The sequence below is a fragment of the Maniola jurtina genome, chromosome 9 (genome assembly GCF_905333055.1).
Source record: "Maniola jurtina chromosome 9, ilManJurt1.1, whole genome shotgun sequence".
In the NCBI taxonomy this organism is placed as follows: Eukaryota; Metazoa; Arthropoda; class Insecta; order Lepidoptera; family Nymphalidae; genus Maniola; species Maniola jurtina.
The window spans coordinates 5225717-5247312 of NC_060037.1; the positions used below are offsets into that span (position 1 = coordinate 5225717).

At 37.1% G+C, this 21596-nt stretch overlaps 1 protein-coding gene across 2 annotated transcripts in view; it reads right to left on the minus strand.

The window, feature by feature from the left end:
- Positions 1 to 954: 954 nt before the first annotated feature.
- LOC123868292 (protein phosphatase 1 regulatory subunit 16A-like) overlaps positions 955 to 21596 on the minus strand; it is a 33846-nt gene continuing 13204 nt past the window's right edge. The window contains exons 3-10 of one of the 2 annotated variants that reach the window (XM_045910742.1): positions 20186 to 20337; positions 16942 to 17390; positions 15131 to 15256; positions 14697 to 14772; positions 14230 to 14371; positions 13575 to 13692; positions 4193 to 4655; positions 955 to 2896 (exon numbers count right to left, since the gene is read on the minus strand). In XM_045910742.1, coding sequence (XP_045766698.1) covers positions 2652 to 2896; positions 4193 to 4655; positions 13575 to 13692; positions 14230 to 14371; positions 14697 to 14772; positions 15131 to 15256; positions 16942 to 17390; positions 20186 to 20337 — 1771 coding nt within the window. In that variant the 3' untranslated portion in view covers positions 955 to 2651. Of the gene's footprint in view, positions 2897 to 4153; positions 4656 to 13574; positions 13693 to 14229; positions 14372 to 14696; positions 14773 to 15130; positions 15257 to 16941; positions 17391 to 20185; positions 20338 to 21596 lie in introns of both variants that reach the window. The other variant, XM_045910741.1, reaches the window with a different exon arrangement.

The window sequence follows — 21596 nt, forward strand, 5'->3', positions numbered from 1 at the left end:
CAAACAGCTGTTATTTTTAAACAGAATGAACGCGATGTGTGAAGCATATATTGGTTACTATCTCTGCTTTTAAAATATTGTTAGCAAAAATCCAGTAAATCCCCTAAATATCTATTTAACGCAAGAACACCGATTTTTAGAGTAGGTATTTATTTATTTTACTTAGATTTGTTTTATCTTAAACTTATTTTAAAATATCTCATGCTAAATTTTCTGGCTATACAATGTAGGTACATAGTTGATGCTGTACACAATCCATGACTTACAGGTCCAAATCTAGTGCTATCCTTTTCTGCGGGGAGCATTATAAAAGGGATAGCAATTTTAGGCTTGTCATTATTAGTTTATGGGCGCTACTATCGAAAAGAGGACAGAAAACGCTGATTTTCTGCAGAAAGAGTGGTGCTTAACTCAAGATGGATTCCAGATATTGAGGAGAAATAAATAATGTTTATTTTTGATATGTTTAAAAATAAACATTATTTATTCAAATAATACAGTAGTAGTTTTGATATGTTTAAAAATAAACATTAATTATTTTACTGAACAACCTCTTATGAGCAAAAGCTGTAAGATATTAGTTGGTAGGACTTCGTCTGTGGTGGCGTTTGCTGGCGCGCGTGTTGTGCCTTTTTGGAGTGTTTTTTTGTTAAAAGTGGTCGGTTTTTGTGTTTATTGGTGGTGGAACTGACTGGGAAGCGCTCTAAAGGGGCGCCGCGTGTATGTCTGCGGGCGCCGGCACAGACGAAGTTCATATTTATACATATAGTTTCCCTAACTTGTAAATAACTACAAACTTGACATTGGCTAATCAGTGTAAAGCCAGACGAGAGAAAAAAAATAAAAAATATTAGTTGGTAATCAAAAACACACTGCTCATGCGTAACTACTTTGTTTCGTTTTTATTAAGGACATGGTATTTAGTTTTAGCGTATCACAATATTTGCTTCACTGATCGGTTTAACAATACAAGATATACCTACATAACAATTCCAGTCTTAGAAGATTGAAATATATATTCAACGTGGCAATGAAAACAAAGTTTTTTTTTTTGCTAAGTACACAAATGTTTTTAAAAAGAATCTATCTGTATAAGATGATATTGAATATTTTTAAAAACTGGTCGAAAAGAAATTGTTTTAAGACAATATCTACCAAGTTATTCGGAAAATTTGATACAAGTACAAAAACGTTAAAAAGTTTCTTCCATTAACACCCAAATATTTAAATGTACGATCGAAAACTGTAAATGATGTACAATTAATTTATCAAATATTATAACTGGAAGTTGAAAGTTCCTATAGTAAAATTGCATTGAATTACTGTACAAAGCCAGACCAGGCTTTCATAACTTTCAATTTGAAGGCATTAAGTATATGACACGAAAAAAGACATGTAAATGTATGTATAAGTATGTAAAGGTGTAAGTATTGGCATTATTTTAAAATCGCGAAATTATGTAAACTTAAAAATAATTACATTTCAATACAAGAAAACTTTAAATGTTATTAGGTAATATAGAAAATAATGTCATACAATCATTTTAATAAAATTCGTTTGAAATTTTATGAAACTGATTGAAATCTGTAATCGTCTTTTTGCTTAATTTTATTGTTAACTCATATTTTATCACATGGAATGCTTTATACGTATTACGACCAGCGTTTTTGATTGTATACTAACTTAGGAAATAATACCGCACAAGTTTTTGGATTTTCATACATAAAAATTAAGGTAAATTTCAAAGATATTAAAATTAAATCACATTCAATTATAAAGAAATTGATACAAAGAAATGTCAGAGACTGCGGTCAGTTATAAAATACCATAAATGCGAAACGTAACGTAACAACTATTATAAAATAATAATGCGGTATTGTTCCCCAAGCGACTATTTTTCGAAATAAATATTTTATGGATTTCAAACAACGGAATGTACTAGGAAAATAGGAAATGATATCATAACACAATAATAAACTACGATAAACTAACATACAATACTTTTCACTATAATATTATGTATAAAATAATAGCAACCATATTTTACTTTTCTACATAACGATTGAGCTCTTATACTATCACACGTCTCTTAGCGTATTGGCAAGCCCTTGCTTCGTGAGCAAAAATGGCAATGTTTATCCAATTCGTTATAAATAAAAATGATTGCAGAACCGCTTTTCCAACGAAATTACAAATAAATAATTTGTTTAAGGGACAAATAAATGCAAATTTCCCCAAAATACCAATTTTTAATTTATTGTTTTGTGCATAGTAAAAATCCATGGCAACGGCACGGAATTACTGTAATATGTTTCACACAAAACACAACTAAGAGTTTCATAAAAAACTTTATAGCACTTACTCGTAGAAGTTCGTGTGCCCCGGCCCTTACTGCATTTTCTAACACTTTAAAATCAAAACAATCAAATCAAACGAGTATCAAAATATTTCCACTATAAAACTTTTACTTCCATTTAGATTAATCGCAGAAATAGCGATGCTGAAATCATAGTAGTCCGCCATTAAAACTCCCACCTCAAACGTAACCTAGATGAACCCGGAATAAATAACTTTTTGGAATGACTATCAGACTTGTACGCATCGAATGGTTTCATACGATAGTGATGGGATGTTAGAAGTTAAAAAAAAAATTACATTATAATACAGCATCGACGCGATTTCGTGTCCCCGACCACTTCGCTAGTGTTGCCTGAAAATCTCGGGACGATTGCTGTACCGGGGGTTATTGTCGGTGGACTTATCTGTATTTGTGTGTCCGGCTTTCCTTCTGGTATCGAGTTGAGGCTGTGATTGGTCGTCGAGTTTAGACTGTTCTCGACTGGACTTCCGCTTGTTCGTATCTGAGCACGCTGCTTCTTTAAATCCGCTAACGTGCCTGTAATATTCGAGAGTAAAGTTAGCGGACTGCTATAAAATTTTCTTGGCTTGTCTTTATTTTCGAGTCCATATCGGTATTTCAAGACGGAATTTTATATTCTTTGGATTGAGGCTAATGATGAAGGATATACAGGATGTAACCAGAACGTTAGCAACAACTTAGCCTTATATATTATTTATATATTATACTACCTAAACACAATCCCAATAACCATTTGCCTTATCTTGCAGTTTTAGTGATTACACCCACAATGTAAACCCACAATGCCTGCAAAACTCGGGGTCAATGCAACGTTGTAGGTGGGGCCTATCGACGCAACGTTAGTTGTTCTCAAGCATCAGTCAGATGTTTTATTTGCATTATTGTGAACTTTTAAAAAATTCAGTTTTTTTTCGCGTATTTTTTTTGTGGTATTCTTTCAGTAATCATCTAGTACTGTCATTTGTCCTCGATTTTGCTAGCGTGTTGGTTACAGCCTGTATAAGCTGTAAGAGCCATTAAACTTATTAATTTGGGTCAAATTGCTGAAGAATGGACGCCTGTTGCAATAATCTAGCCGGCAAAACAAAAACTGTGGCATTATAGTGCGGTAGTTCTTGAGATAAGCGTAACTGTGAAGGAATGCGATGTGTCTTAATTGCGCGATACTTTCACGTGCATGTACCGAACGTTACTCATGTACAGGAGTAATGCAGTTTGCGAAAGTGTAACAACCAACAAGCCAGCATCAAAGTGTGACGCAACTATTATCATTTACTAATCTAAATTATTATACAAATAGGACCTAAATTAACACAGAAAACGAAAACAGAAGAGGAAAGAATGTGTTAATAAAATTACTACTAAAAGAGTTAGTGTTCATGCAACGCAACAGATTATACGTAACATCATAGATACTGAAAATATTTGAAAGCCGTGTCCTGGAAATTAAGTGCGGACAAGACTTTAAACGAAAGCCAGAAAGAGAACTACACTAAAGGAACACTAGACATTCGACAAAACCCATGCAACTACAACCGGCGACAGCTTGCCTCAATATGCATCCTCGAGAGATTATCTTGCTATGGATCTCACTCCCCACTTCCGAAAACTTCAATCAAAATATTATAATAGGAAACCATCACTGTGCAAAACTGTTAGATATAATAAACTTTACAATATAAAAATTTTGTTAAATTGTGCCTTACACGTATTATATTACAACTTATAAGTGCTTTAATAGAAATGGAGGTTCGTAAGGATGCATATAATTACCTGCGTTAATCATGACGGTGACATGAACATTGATTTTACCATTATTGTCTGTGGTGTAGGTCGCGGTGCCGCCTTCAGCGATCGCGATCGGGTTGGGGTTCACTACCAACTCTTTCCTACCGTCAATCGCGTCCTCCGTTTTGTACCCTTCGTTGTCTTGACCTTCCGGCGCCTTTCTGACTCCGTTGGGCAACGAGCGCTCGAAAAGTTTTGTCTCGTTTTCGTGTAAGGGGCCTGGTGAGTAGTGCGATGCGGCGTTCACTCCGAATAGGGGGTTAGATATTTTCGGTTGGTTGAAGGTCAAGTTATCGTTCGAGTCGATAGCGTCATTCGTTCTCAGTGAGCCCTTCTGGTTGTAGGAATGTTTGGGTAAGGCGTAGTCTACATTGCCAGAGTCGTAGCTCTGGTTGGACGTAGTTGAACTGATGGACAGCCGCGTGTGAGACAAATCGGCTGGTACGTTGGCTGTGTTTTGATCATTTTCGACCCCGTTTGTTAGACCCTGTAAAAAAGTGATACATTTATTTTCAGTTGAAGACAATATTCTACAACTTTAATAACAGTTTTATACAATTAAATTGAGTTGAACGTCAAAATAAAAATATTTCATTCACTCTATACGGTGTTCCCAATAGGGGTTAATCAAGGGGCGGATCAACAAATTCCTGAAAGGCCACTAACGCATTGGCGGTTCCTTTGGTACTGCAAATGTTCATGGGCGGCAGTAATCACTTAACATCAGGAGACCCGCTAGCTCGTTTGCTCTTGGCACGTTGATGGTTAGTACCATATAGTTATCAGAAATCATCCTACAAGTATCTATAACAACTGTACAAACTTTCAACTTATTCCGATTAACAATGCATGAACGCATAGGTAACGCACACACAGAGAAACATTTTTTTATGTAATTTAACTTCAAAGTTTTACAACTGCGATCAATATATGGGTATATTAACTAAAAGGGTTTAACGGTTGATATTTCTATCTATTACCTAATTCTAATCCATATTTGAGCAGGCGTTAAGTTTTCCAGATGAAGAATTTGCAATCTTATCTCAGTACCTAACTAGCCAAGGCTAAACAACTAGAACCCTTTGCACAAGCCTTGTAACTTTTAGATCACAGTTGAATGTTAGGACAGTACCTACTTCTTTTCGCATTTTTAACTAATCGGCTAGATATATAGTAATACTGCTTATGCCCGCGACTTCGTCCGCGTGGACTACACACATTTCATACCCCTATTTTACCCCCTTAGGAGCTGAATTTTTAAAATCTTTACTTAGCGTATGTCTACGTTATAATAGCTATCTGCATGTCAAACAGCTTGACCCGTCCAGTAGTTTGAGTTGTGCGTTGATAGATCAGTCAGTCAGTATTTTTCCTTTTTAACCCCCGACCCAAAAAGAGGGGTGTTATAAGTTTGACGTGTGTATCTGTGTATCTGTGTCTCTGTGTATCTGTCTGTGGCATCGTAGCGCCTAAACGAATGAACCGATTTTAATTTAGTTTTTTTTGTTTGAAAGGTGGCTTGATCGAGAGTGTTCTTAGCTATAATCTAAAAAAATTGGTTCAGCCGTTTAAGAGTTATCAGCTCTTTTCTAGTTTTCTTGTAGAAAAGAAGGTTAGATAACCGTTAGGTTCATAATATTATGTCAATAGACAAATGTCAAGCTGTCAAGATGGACGTTGCCTAAATACATAATTATTTATTTGAAAATGATGTTTTGGAAAACTCAAATACTTTGGATCGTCGGGGGTGTTATAAATTTTTTATTTACACTTGTTACATAATATTTAGAATATGTACTTATGATAAGTTTACTGAAAAACCTGAGGTTTGGTACCTCGCACTTATAGTAAAAGTGTAACAGAACATATATTAATGTTATTCCAAATGTGCGTGATGTTGATTTGTGCGTGACAATTTCTTTCGTTTTTATAAATCACTCGGTGAATTTCCTGATAAATATTCCACGGAAAGTAAACTGAGTTATCACTGCATCTACACTCATCTTTGCCTATGTACAAATCAGACGAGTCTATATGATGATCTTATCAAAAAATATCTTTGGATTAGATATACAGTACCTACCTATATTTTTATGATAATAATTCCCGTCACTTATTAAGAGCGCAGATATTTAGTTGAAACATATGCATAGACTATTCTTAACTTTGCAATTCTAAACTCTGAAATAAATTCTGATATTTCAAAATTAAGTTTAGAACATTCGTTCTCACAAAATGTATTTCTTTTTACTTTTTATCCACGAAATGGAAATAAAACTCATGTTTCGTTAACATGAATTAGAGGCATTTGAGAATATCGGATCATATTATTATAGGTAATGTCATATTTTGGTAATGACACCAATGTATGTTAATATATTTATCTTACTTTGAAAATTGAAAATACTGTTTGTACTTGGACATGGACGCATTTTTTTTTGTGATGAACCTAAACACAAATTGATGATTTTCGGATTTTTTCCTTTACTTGTGCTATAAGACCTACCTACCTGCGAAATTTCATGTACTCTGTAGGTTTTTTTGACAGACACGACAGACGGGCAGACAGACAGACAACAAAGTGATCCTATAAAGGGGTTCCGTTTGTCCTTTTGAGGTACGGAACCCTAAAAACTTTCGTAACTCCAAATATTATTTATCAGACATACCCGATACCGAAGACCTAGCACCTGCGGTTCCTTCCGCATGCGGTGCAGGTTGTCATTCGTCAAGAACATAATATCCAGCGACATTTTGTGAGAGTCAGAGGCGTAATCCGGTAAACATTATCACTGAATCACAACAACACACTGATAACTGACATAATTTTGTTGGAGAATATTTTTATTTAAGTTTAGATTCGTGAACATCGTAATGCATTATCAGAGGGGAATGTCATGGTTATGCTGCGTGCGCGGGCGGCCCGCGCCGACTGACGCGCGTGCGTTCGCGATGCGTGAAACCGCCCACAGGGAAATCGCAGGAAAATTTCAGACAAATGCACAGTACTGAACGCCCGTGACTTCGTTGTCTATAACAGAAAATCTATACTAACAATCCATACTAATATTACAAATGCGAAAGTGTGTCTGTCTGTCTGTCTGCTACCTATTCACAGCCCAACAGTGTAACCAATTCTGACGGAATTTGGTACAGGGTTAGTTTATATCCCGGGGACGGACCTAGGCTACTTTTTATCCCGGAAAATCAAACAGTTCCCGCGGGATTTCTGAAAACCTATCCACTTAACCGATTTGTATGAATCGATGTAGCTTGCGTCCCTGTAATCGAAATAGGCAACTTTTTATCCCGGAAAATCAAACAGTTCCCACAGGAACTATAAAAATCAAAATCCACGCAGACGAAGTCGCGGGCATGGTGGTCTTATTAGTGGGAGGTCCCAGTTTCGATTCCCGGCAGAGGTTTGGAGTTTTATAATTTCTAAATTTCTGGTCTGGTCTTGTGGAAGGCTTCGGCTGTGGCTAGTTACCACTCTACTAGCATTGCCGTAACGCCAAGCCATTTACCTTTCTGGCACGATGTCGTGTAGAAAAATAGATCAGGGATATTGGTTAAATGAAACATTACTTTTTCAAGTTAGCCTGCTTTCATCTTAGACTGATCATCACTTACCACCAGGTGAGATCGCAGTCAAGGGCTAATTTGTATCAGAATTTAAAAACGAATTGGTGCAGAAATAGCTTGCATTACAGGAAAGGACATAGGCTACTTTATATCACGGTAACTCAGAGAATAGGAACGCAATAAATAATTTTCTAGTTTTCAATGTGCATGGTGTATTTACCATGGTAAATAAAATACGTAAAAAACATTACATAATAAATAAAGCAAATATTGCCCATATTTTCTATATTAATTATGTATTGCTAATAATATTACTACTAGCTAATAATAATTATTATTATTTATCTAAATTCGTCTAATTACTATCGGGCTCGCGTCGAAAGTGGAGAAAGTACGGGAGCGTAAAAACATACTTCATGAAGTGCGATAAATGATTGCGATGACTTATACAATTAAAAAACCTGTCAAGTGCGAGTCGTACGCATACACAGGGTTCCGTACCATCTACAAGATATACCTAACACTTTTATGTAGAACACTGCAAGTTAATGACGGACTGCGCTATCTATATGTAATTAAGTAAATTAATTTTTTCGTGAACACATTCTATTTTTTTCTGTGATGTAACCACAAATTCACAGTTTTCGAATTTTTCCTTTACTTGTGCTATACGACCTACCTACCTTCTAAATTTCATGTTTTTAGGTCAACGGGAAGTACCCTATAGGTTTTCTTGACTCAAGAAGAGGGGTGTTATAAGTTTGACGTGTGTATCTGTCTGTGGCAACGTAAACTCCTAAACTAATAAACCGATTTTAATTTAGTTTTTTTTGTTTGAAGGGTGGCTTGATCGAGAGTGTTCTTAGCTATAATCCAAGAAAATCGGTTCAGCCGTTTGAAGGTTATCAGCTCTTTACTAGTTACTGTAACCTTCACTTGTCGGGGGTGTTATAAATTTTTAATTTACACTTGTTCCTTTTGAGGTACGGAACCCTAAAAATGTCAAACTTGATAAAAAATGCCGCAGTGGCCTACAGTAAAACATAGATCAGGCAATAACATAAATTAAAGCATATAATACTTCTGGATAAAGCAGCTTTCTAATAGAAAGGAATGATTTAAATTGGTTCAATACTTTCAGAGTTTATCGATTAAACAAACAAATCCTTTCTCATTATGATATTTATTTACAGTAGACAATTATTGTACGCCCTTATTGAGTTGAGTCTATTTGAACAGCAAGGGAATGTGTTTTTATTCATTATAGGCACACGCTTGACCATAATCACATCACACCTGATGGAAAATGATGATGCGGCCTTAGACGGAACGCGATTATCTAGAAGATGCCTATTTACACTTGTTCTAAAGATACCCGGGTTGTTATAATTTGTAAGAAACCGAAATGTGCGTTTCTACTCTTCTATTGCGGCTACATTAAGGTTAACGTCAATGCCCAACAACGCCATAATTATCGCGACACTCACCGCGTTAAACGGTTTAAAATCGTCCAACATCTAACGCCACGATCAACGTAAAACGGCATTCACAATGAATGCCGTTGTACGTTGATCGTGGCTACATCTACGTTTAACGAGAAACGCCGTTGAACATCGCGTTGTTGGCCGTTAATGTGGCCGGGACATTACAGATACCTAATCTAAAAATGATATAGCTAGTTAATCCATAATAACAGTTATTTTCGCAACATCTAGAATAGAACCGGCCTCTACAAAAACTACGTCATACCAGTGTGCAGTGCAGGTGCAATTATAGTACCTCAGATACTTTCTGCCAATTAGTTTCATTTGATCTCGATAACTGCTCGCGCATACACGTCCGCTTGCTTTAAATTAAACAACGGAAATACTAAATAACCTAATTAGCTATTTAATTTGTTTATGAAACGTAAACAATTGAGAAAATAATTCAATAATTCTAATCTAATCTGTACCGCCACCAAACCCTAAGTTATATAATATTTAGTTAGGTATAGAGTTATTTAACGCATTGTAATAATTCAACCAAAAACCTGTAGATTAATCTTTAAAATATCTATTAATTTAATCACTAAATTTTATACGAAGAGGAGAGAAAAATTATTCTTATTATTTATTTATACTGCACACAAAAGTTTGTAGAGACCACACAAATATTTAGAAATGTCTACGTTTGATTTTGAAATGAAAAATTAGCTAGCCATACCGACAACTAATGTGTCATCTTAAATTCAATACGAAATATTTTAGATAGCTCAATTCGGTAAAACAATGTTTAAAATGTACATACAAGTGTAAATAAAAAATTTATAACACCCTCGATAAGTGAAGGTTACAGTAACTAGAAAAGAGCTGATAGCTTTCAAACGGCTGAACCGATTTACTTGGATTACAGCTAAGAATACTCTCGATCAAGCCAAGCCACCTTTCAAACAAAAAAAAACTAAATTAAAATCGGTTTATTAGTTTAGGAGTTACGAATTACGATGCCACAGACTGATACACAGATACACACGTCAAACTTATAAATAACACCCCTCTTTTTGGGTCGGGGGTTAAAAATAATTTCGATTAAGAAACAATGTTCGATGATTAATTAGATGTTCCGTTTTTGATATGTTTTCGCAAGTTGTAATGATAATAAAACCACTTATTACACAAGTAGGTATGTAGGTATTAGTGATATGTGGTGTAGATATACGGTAATTAGTTTTCCTTTTCACGGTATGTTGTTTTTGGTTTTTATCATGATTTTTTAGGGTTCCGTACCTCAAAAGGAAATAAGGAACCCTTATAGGATCACTTTGTTGTTTGTCTGTCTGTCTGTCTATCAGTCCATCTATCGTGTCTGTCAAGAAAACTTTTAGGGTACTTCACGTTGACCTAGAATCATGAAATTTGCCAGGTAGGTAGGTCTTATAGCACAAGTAGGTAAAGGAAAAAATCCGAAAACCATGGATTTGTGGTTACATCACAAAAAAAATTAAATGTGTTCATGAAAAAAAATATTTTTGAATAGGTAACATTAACTTGCAGTGTTCTACATAAAAGTGTTAGGGAGGTCCGTATATCTTGTACGATGGTACGGAACCCTTAGGATGCGAGTCTGACTCGCACTTGACCGGGTTTTTGTACTAGTTTCGTTATAATTAATATAATAACTGGGTAACGCCTTAGTTTTACGATGTAATTACTTATTGTAAATCTTATTTCCTGTTTATCGGAATAATTACACGTGAATTTGATCTACGTCTACGTAACGAAAAAAATACAATTATTACGCACGGTAAGAATCTAAAGGTATGAAAGAGTACAACATGGGGTTGTTCAAGGGGCGGACCAACAAATTCCTGAAAGGACAGCAACGCATAGGCGGTTCTCTGCGAAAAATGTCTGAGATCATTGAAGTCAATAAAGAAGAAAAGTTAAAAAAAAAAGTTTTTGTTCTTTCCGTATCTGAGTTTACCCAGTTGTTATTCCAAGGTTTATGATAATGAACGATATTAAAATGATACGTGAAAGAAAAAATAATGTCATATAATAGTACTAGCTGATACCCGCGACTTCGTTCGCCTGGATGTAGGTTTTTTGAAATTCCCGTGGGAACTCTTTTATTTTCCGGGATAAAAAGTAGCCTATGTTCTAATCCAGGGTATAATCTATTGCCATTCTAAATTTCAGCCCAATCCGTCCAGTAGTTTTTACGTGAAGGAGTAACAAACATACATACACACACGCACGCACGCACGCACGCACGCACACACACACACACACACACACACATACAAACTTTCTCCTTTATATATTAGTGTGATTACTATGCATGATATGCACATGCATCACAATAACACTAATGGACAGTAAAAATTGCAAACGTTTATGTTTTTGTGTAATGTTTTTGGTTTTATAATAAAATAAAATACATGCGTAATTAAATGGTCGTGATAAACTTGTTTACGGTGTATAAGTTGTAAACTACCAACGTGGAACAGTTTAAATATAACAAGATTTTTAGTAGTGCGAGGTTAATTAATAAATCTTAGGTGCAGAATTTCTTGTAATTGCAAACTTTATTGAGCTATTTTTATTTACTGTGTCTAGAATCTAGATACGTTAACAAATAAGATTGTATCTATATTATGTACTTATGGATTTGTTCTAGGGTTTCGTACCTCAAAAGGAAAAACGGAACCCTTATAGACTACACACACTTATACACTTATTATACACTTTGTTGTCTGTCTGGCTGTTTGTCTGTCCGTCTGTCGTGTCTATCAAGAAAACCTATAGGGTAGTTCCCGCTGACCTACAATCATGTTTGGCAAGTAGGTAGTAGGTCTTATAACACAAGTAAAAGAAAAAGTGCAGAAACCGTGAATATGTGGTTACATCACAATTTTTTTTTTAAATGTGTTCACGAAAAAATTAATTTATTAAATCACATTAACTTGCACTGTTCAACATAAAAGTTATAGGAACGTATATCTTGTACGATGGTACGGAATCCTTCGTGTGCGGGTCCAACTCGCACTTGACCAGTTTTTTCGTTTAAGTGACAATTTAGGATACTTGGGGTTGGGCGCGACACTACCCGCTGACAGAAAGACGGACGGAAAGCGAGGCTTAATAATAGGGTTCCGTTGGCACTCTTCGGGTACTGAACCCTGAAAAAATTAAATGGATGTAGTAGATACCTATGGCAAGTTTTTGAAACTAGTTTTGTTTTAATTTTATTCCTTCGTGGCGCACTAAATTAAATAGGTAAAGGACGATGACCGGCGCAGTATAGAAGTATGCCCTCACCAGAAACTGTCGCGACCAAAAGCTGCGTAAGTATAGTTTATTTCATAGCTTAAAAGACCTGTATTTTGAATTGATACCTAGTTTTGCATTTAAAGCAGCGGATTTTTTTTCTTTCTTTAAATAAAACTCACCCATCAAAAAGTATTTGCTAATATTTTTTGTCAGGCATTTTAGTTACTAAAGAATATTGATTTTATTTTTTTATACATATTAAACCTTTGCTTTGATACTGTTATTAAAAATCTACTGTTTGACTGTTATTAAACCCTAGTTTGAATTTATGCTTTCGCCCTTACCTGGAATGTTACATCAATGTAGTTTGTTAGCGGTCCTGTCTTGTCAACGCTGCGTTTTTCAGTGCGAGGTTGCCATTCCTCAACGCTACCTTGGGACCTCAACGCTATCGGGTTTTGAACTGTGTGCCCTGCCTATTGCAGCTTCAGCTTTATTGTAACCCGTTGAGCTAACGGTTGCTCTGGTTCTTTTACGGATCTCCTCATGTCTGATTTGATCACGTAGAGAAACTCCAAGTATAACTCTCTCCATCGCGCATAACGTCGTCTTAGAGTGAAAACCTCGGGAATGCATTTTTGCTCAAATTTATTTTATTGCGTTTCTAGGAAGAAAACCTCGCAACGCACATCCTGATCTGACTAATTTGTCCATTCGATACTCGTAACGCCATCTATGACATTAAATGAGAAACTCGTAAATACTCGCTTCTTTTTCTTCCTCCTGAAAAGTTACTTCTTTTACACTTACGAGGTTTTCACTCTAAGCCGTCGATAAGTCACTCTGAGCTTTCTTATGAGGCCCATTGTTAGCGGCCATGTCACGGATCTATATGTCATCACTGACAACACAGTCACACTTTTACACACACACACAAGATACACGAAGACATCTTCAAGCACTGAGGAATATTAGACGAGAAGACACCTCGCACCACCTTCACTTCGTATCACCACTAAATCTAAAGATCTCCTACTGCGCAGGTACAAGGTCAGTAATGATTTTACCTGATATTCGTCGTCGACAGCGGAGTCGAAGGTCTCCCGCAGCCTCGCTTCGCCTCGCGCATCAGCTTTCGCTGCTAACTGTTTCTCTCGGAGCGACGTTCGCCGCACCGACCGCACTCTAAAAACAATGCTGCTGTTGAATACCTCTTGAAATAACGAAACCGGATACTATTTTCTGTATTTTTGTAATAATATGAATTAAGACAAAATGTTCATTACCATTTAAAACACACACATTTATTACACATTTAAAACAGCCTGATAACACTGAATAACGAAAATTTAAATCATCATAGATAGGCAATGATTCAACTCCGCTTAACACGCGCGTTTTATAGGCCTTGTTCAGAAAGACATGGAGCACTGCGCCGTGCTTCGGCGTAATATGGCCGCAGCCAAATGGATTTGAGCTTTTGTAATATGAGAACGTTCATGCAGAAGCGTCGTCACGAGCTAATACACAGATTTGCTTGCGAGTGGGCGCCGCAGCTTCGCCCGCCGCGTTCCCCGCGGTGTGTGCGGAGTGGAGTGGTTGTGGTGCCGGGTTGCTAGTGTACCCCTGCAAGGCGTCGCCACTTGCTTCTTCATAAATGAAATAGAAACAAGATGCGCAGTGCAATGTCCCGCGTCTCCACAAACGAAGCCTCAAGCTCACCGGCTAGTAGAGGCGGTGGAGGAGGACCGCCTCGCCGCCCGCAGTCGCTCGCCGGCCGCGCTGGCGGCGCGACGTCGCACCTCCTCCTGCTCCACCGCCAGCCGCAAGATGCGCCCGCGCATCTCGCCCTCTTCGCATATATCTGTGCAGACCAATGACTTTAATAACAAAAAATGATTTTATGGAAATAGTTGCTAAGCTTGTGAATAATTGATACTAGCGAGTTAATAAGACTCCTGCAGGAATCCTTTGTCTCCCATACTAAAAATCCTAGATGAAACTTTCTTTAACTGTGCTATAATTTTCGACTTTACTTAATAGTTTATTTTTAAAATGGCTGTGATACACGGACAGACGAGTGGATTGGGCAACAATATATGGGAGAAAGATTAAAGTTTGCCTGAAAGATTGCTGGAACCAAACTTTGTCTTTGTCTATAGTATAACAGTGATATACAGGTAACGTACCGGCCGGCGTTTCATCGTGCTTATTCCTTACATTGAGATCAGCGCCATATTGTACTAACAGTTCCAAAACTTCCAACTGCAACAAACAAAGATATTATGACATGACGCCATGTAACTAGACAACGTGATATGCGATGTCTTTTGATTTGGTGTGGGTATGACATACCTAATACATAGATAGAAAAAATTTCGATTACTTTAGACGAAAAATTGACAAAAAAATTGATGGACTAAGGTCTTTTGTAGGCACTTCCGCACGCCCGCGCCGTTATCTTACGCAGCCTGGATCCAGCGGCTCCGTGCGAATCGTTAGATGTCGTCTTTCCGTCTGCCATTGCTTTACTTTCCGGTGTCATTACAGGACATTGGGACCACAACAAAGAGTGCACTCTTTAGGCCCTCTACCAACCAACTCTAGGCCCTTTGAAACTCACATGCCCCCAGCAAGCGGCGGCGTGGACTGGCTGCCACATGTCGTGGTCTACCACGTCCGTTGAAGCGCGATGCTCCAACAGGAACTCTACTACTTTGATGTACCCGTTGGCGGCCGCTACGTGCAACTGAAACAAAAACAAAGAATAAGTTTAGATATCCACGCATATCCAACGCTCCGCCTCAGGAAAGTGGGAAAGTCATTTGTGGGAATGAGTGTTATATTTTATAATAAAATTCCACAGTCAATTTTAGACTTGCCTTTACACAAGTTTAAACATCTATTAAAAGTATGCTCCTGAAAAAAGCTTATTATACAATCGAAGATTATCTAAATGACAAAAAAGCTTGGATTTGACTCGCTCCAGCAATACACGGCGCTGCAATTGCTTGTATACAGTATGGCATATTATTGTAAATTGAACATGTACTTGAAAAGAGCAACCGCCGAGTTTCTTGCTGGTTCTTCTCGGTAGGAACGGCATTCCGAACCAGTGGTACATTTTTTTTGACGATTCAAAAGCACTTGTAAAAGTTTAATTGAATAACATTTTGAAAAAAAAAAAAGATCTAGCACAATGAGAAACTTACTAGCAAATTAAACTGATTGTTATCAACTACTGCGCACATTGTCACAAACAATCTCATAAACATCAATTGAAACACTATAGCGAGTAGACAATTGCTATTATTGTCTGTAACTCGATATTGTAATTAGTATCAGCCAAAGATTGCTTAACAAATGGACTGCTCTTGACTTGGAAGAAATGATGGATATATGCTAAATGGCTAAATGAAGTCATGGGACGATATTAGATCCTATTTACGAAGTCAGTTTCCTTTTAAGGTGTATATTTACTTGCCTTGGTTTTATTCATGAGATGTCTTACCTTTTACTGGAATGAAAACTTTCAATAATCGTATGGTGCCTAATTTCGCTGTACATAATCTCTTAATTCCCCTCCCCATGACCTCCAGCACGATGGACTGAGGAAGGCTGAGAACCGGGTGGGGTGGCGCTTTTTAGGAAAGGCCTATCTATGTCCAGCAGTGGACGTCCACAGGCTGATGGTGATGTATCTCTTAACTAAATTGACAAGTCTAAATGTAGTGCTGTCCTTTTCATAAAGCTCGAGTGGAAAAGGATAGCATTAGAGATGACACATAAAGCTGTCAATGTAGTTAAGAGATTGTGTACAACACAATTGGCCACGGAACTAATATTGCAGCTTCTAATTAACTTTTACTGCCTAAATATCTATTCCTATTATGGATTATCATTCTTATATTTCAGGTAAAGAGAATAATTTAGGAAGGCGATCAATGACGTCACAAGGCGATAAATGACAAACATTTTTCAATTTTTTAACATAATGAGAACCACCTCCTTCTTGGAAGTTGGTTAAAGGTAGAGTAATTTCTGCAGGAAAATGTTTTTTGTTATGTAAACAATCGACTGAGATACTTTTTAACCCCCGACCAAAAAAGAGGGGTGTTATAAGTTTGACGTGTGTATGTGTGTATCTGTGTATCTGTCTGTGGCATCGTAGCTCCTAAACTAATGAACCGATTTTAATTTAGTTTTTTTGTTTGAAAGGTGGCTTGATCGAGAGTGTTCTTAGCCATAATTCAAGAAAATCGGTTCAGCCGTTTAAAGTTATCAGCTCTTTTCTAGTTATTACTGTAACCTTCACTTGTCGGGGGTGTTATAAATTTTTAATTTACACTTGTCATAAAACAGTCCAACACCCCATTAGTGTTTTTACACAATGATAGATCAGGCTATTTACGTAAAATTTAAAAAGCTACTTACCAACGTCGCACCCTGGTTGTCCCTAGGCTCATCCAAATCCATGCCCTGCTTCACTAGTTCCGCAACATCCATCAACATTTGCATCTCAGTGGCCGCCCGCGTTTCATCTATCAACCTCTGCGTGACACCCCTAGCTGCCATTTCACTTTCTATCGCGTCTAACGTCCTTTCCTCTTCACAGATATCGTATGGCATGTTTCCATCGCCGTTCACAGCGAGAAGGTTAGCTCCGCGTTGTATTAGTATTCTAACTAAGTTTAGGTTCCCGCAAGTGGCTGCAGCGTGTAGGGGTGTCCACTTCTCACTGTCCTCTGCGTTGACGTTTGCCCCATGGTCTAGAAGGAGTCGCATCATAGCTTCGTTGTTGTCTATACAGCATTGGTGGAGAGCGGTTAGGCCGTCCTCGTTCGTAGCGTCGGGAGTAACGCCGCGGGCGAGTAATCGTCTCACTGAAAACAAGATAATTTATCTGTAGTGATTTGTTTATTTTCCCCCAATATAAATAAGATTTCAACAACATTGCACTCTTTCAGTTTTTTAAGTCTATATATTTCTTCTTCAAGTCTCAATTCCTCCTAGTCGGTCGAGTAGGTCATTTGTACGAACTTTTTGTACTGCCAGTATTATACGTAGTAGTGCAAGTGATCTAAGTTTTTTTTTTTTAATTTTTTTAATTATGACTTATACCCAAAATCATTATTCAGCACACTAAGGGTTACGTACTCGGGTATTTTTTCCGACATTTTGCACGATAAATCAAAAACTAAAGTATGCATTTAAAAAAAAATTGATTTAGAATGTACAGATAAAGCCCTTTCATATGATACCCCACTTAGTATAGTTTCTTATTTTGAAAATAGAAAATACTAATTGTTATTATTTATTTGTTCATGAACACATTTTTTTTGTGATGTAACCACAAATTCGCGGTTTTCTCACATACAGACAGACAGACAGACAGACAAGTGATTCTATAAGGGTTCCGTTTTCCTTTTGAGGTACGGAATCGTAAAAAGAGGAATCTTGTAACACATTATTAAATAATTCGTGATAGTAGATATAATATGTACTACACTAGCGGCACGCTATGATGGCCGGTTTGACACATTACAATAGTGATGTGGAATGTCAATTTATTCTCGAACAAAAAACAATTAAGTTTTGTTTTTGTACCTGATTAAATAGGTTTAATAAAACAAAAATGTATATGTTTATTTAATTTATTTGAACGAACTGAATATTTGAACGAAAATGAATATACATACTTTATATGCACACAAGAAACATATGAATACAAAAGATACCAAAAAAGGTGCCACAAAAGGCCATAATTAATCAGATTCGTCCATACTACTATTTTCACTGTCGTCACTGCTATCATCACATACATTAATAATTATATGTTCGTTTTCTATAATTAAATTTTCTTGCCGTAAAAAAGTATACCTTGCCATCGCTATATCAAATCTTTCCATCAATATTTTGCGTTTGTTACATTTTTTGTATCGAAATCCAATGGTCTTCAAAATCTTCGTTAAAGAACTTTCCCCACCGAAGAATAATCCAGCTTCCTTCAGTGAATGCACCAACTTTTTTCTTGTTGGATACTCCTTCTGTAAATAGTAGCCGTAAACATGTCTTCGGATAGCATCGGCATCAAAGCTATCGATGCCTACGACTGGTTTTGCTCGTTTTCTCTTTTTTGGTGTGTGAAGTTTATTTTCTTCTGTGCCAGTCTCGCCATATTTTTTTTTAGTTATCCGTCTAACAGTTCGTTGTCCAATATTAAGCGCATCAGCTACGCGTTCAACCACTGACGTTATAGGTAAAATTGGCCCTCCATTTTGAGCTTCACGATCGAAATAGTTACGAAGGCGTATTACGAACTCACGTGTCTGACTATTTAGAACAGTTCTCTGCGTACGTTCGGTCATATCGACGAAATCCACAACAAAGGGCTTGAACAGAGTCCAAATTAACGAGCAAGGGTCAACAGTAATGCAGTATCAATATTTGAAATCCAAAGCCAGGTCAAAACTATATCACAATCGCATTGCACTGACAGTTTATACTTTTCGAAGCAACGTCAATTCGAAACTGCTTTGTTTTGCATTGAGCATTGACGCGAGTTTGCCGGAGGTAGTAGTTGTGCTAGCCAGCGATCCTATGTGACGATCGTATTAGATTCCATTTTTAAAAATTTATTGATATTTTTTTGCGATTTCAGAGGTTTGTCCACATAGTGAAAATTGTTCATATTCACAAGTACATTCACCCCTTAAATGGTGCAAACTGATTTTTCTACACTTGTATACATTTAAGAAATCAATTTAATAAATAAATTTTGAGTCCTAAACCTAAAACTACATTCGATAAAATTTATGAATCTCTGCACATCACTATCGTCAATAAAGTAATACAATTATTTCCTTCAAAGTCGTTATCAATTAATACGGAACTTCATGAGCGGACAAACGTCAAACCGGCCATCATAGCGTGCCGCTAGTTTAAGGCTTTAGTACAACACAACCAATGACATCACCCATGTATGGGCACAGCTATAAATATAAGGTTTGCGCTAATCTCTCATTCGCCGTGAGATTTACCAAATGATACCAAATAAGCTATTTATGACTTATTTATATTTTTGATATTTTTGGTAAATCCCGAAACTTATCTAGAAATGTAAATAAACCCCGATATCGGTCGATCGGAATTCGAACTAAATATTTAACAAATAATTACCTTTATCGATGTCATTCCTCGTTACGCCTCGAGCAGCAAGAAAAAGTTGTGATTTAACCCTATTCAATTCCGTCGAGGCTCAAAGAGCAAGAATTTAGAGCATTCCTTTATGAAAAAAATTACCTTCGTCGATGCTATTCCCCGTGACCCCTCAAGCAGCAAGAAAAAGTTGTGATTTAACCCTATTCAATTCCGTCGAGGCTCAAAGAGCAAGAATCTAGAGCATTCCTTTATGAAAAAAATTACCTTCGTCGATGCTATTCCCCGTGACCCCTCAAGCAGCAAGAAAAAGTTGTGATTTAACCCTATTCAATTCCGTCGAGACTCAAAGAGCAAGAATCCAGAGCATTCCTTTATAAAAAAATTACCTTCGTCGATGCCATTCCCCATGGAGCCTCAAGCAGCAAGACAGAGTTGTGATTTAACCCTATTCAATTCCGCCGAGGCTCAAAAGAGCAAGAATCCAGAGAAAGAATCCATCCTGTATAGAAAAAATTACCTTCGTCGATGTCATTCCTCGCAGCGGCTTCTAGCAGCATGACGCTATCACTGAAGTATATGCTACGTTTGTTGCTCTTTTCTCGTTTCGCCCGCGTTCGCGCCCACTCCTTTTCCCTTTGCTGCCATAGTTTTAGTTGCTGCATGCGGCGTCTGTAAAAGGCGAAAGCGACTTTTATAAATGGGTAAGAGGCGTAGGATGGAATTTCGTCAGTTAGTTACGGTTGGATTTAGTTATTGTAATTAAGAGAATGAGATACTCAGATTTAGCAATAGGCTACACTTGAAAAAAGATTTTTAAGTATTTATTCATAATGATTAAGGAGATAGGACTAAGCTGAGAATTTATCGCTGTTTTGTCAGTATGAAACTGACATCTGACTGACATAAGAGACTGCATACCGTCAGTCAATGTCAAACGAGCTCGATGGCTATCATTCGGTGTTGATCACTGAGTTAGCGAATCACCACGCATGCCTGTATTGGCTTGCCGACTTTTGCGGTGGTAATGAAATGGATGTTTGTATGAAAATTACAAAGGATTTCATTTGTTGTTTTCATACAAACATCAACCTTTACGCAACTCGTAAGCAGTACATTGGCCAGCACTCGCCGAACGTATTGTAATGGAGTCAGAAGGATGTAGGTGATCCCATAGACCTACGATTTTTCGCTATACTAAATTTATGGGTGATCCAGCTATTAAGGTAACGAGACGTCTGCCTACTGCAGATATTTTTGGTTTTGTTTACAAATAACACAGGCGGATAGACGGAATAATTGAACAGACGACATCAAACGAGTAGCTGGGAGGGAGGGATTCAGGTAGCGCAAGACCGTGGCTTGTGGGAGTACATACCTACAAGAGCAATAGCCTATATGCCCAGCAATTTACGTCCTTTGGTTGACGATGACTATGAAAATTACACTTCTGATTTGCAAACATTACAAGCCTAATAATCTATACTAATAAATAAAATTGGAGTGTCTGTCTGTAATTTCGAAATAACTACCACATATTAAGGTCATACGAGTATGGTTATTTGAACGATACCATAACTGAATTACACGTTTTTAAAATTTTTGTCTGTCTGTCTGTTTGAAAAGGCTAATCTTCGGAACGGCTGAACCAATTTTAACGGGATTTTCACATACAAGTAGAGAATTGACCAGGGTGTAACATAGGCTACTTTTTTAACCGACTTTCAAAAAGGGAGTTGTGTTTTTCTACCTATGTACACTGAAATCTCCGAGATTTCTGAACCGATTTGCGTCATTTCTTTTTTAATCGATAGAGGAATTTTACGACATTGTTTCATAAAAAATTTGGATTCCAACTCTTCAATCCTGATGCTGCAGGGGATCTGACCAATCCACGCGGGCGAAGCTGCGGGTATCAGCTAGTATTGGAA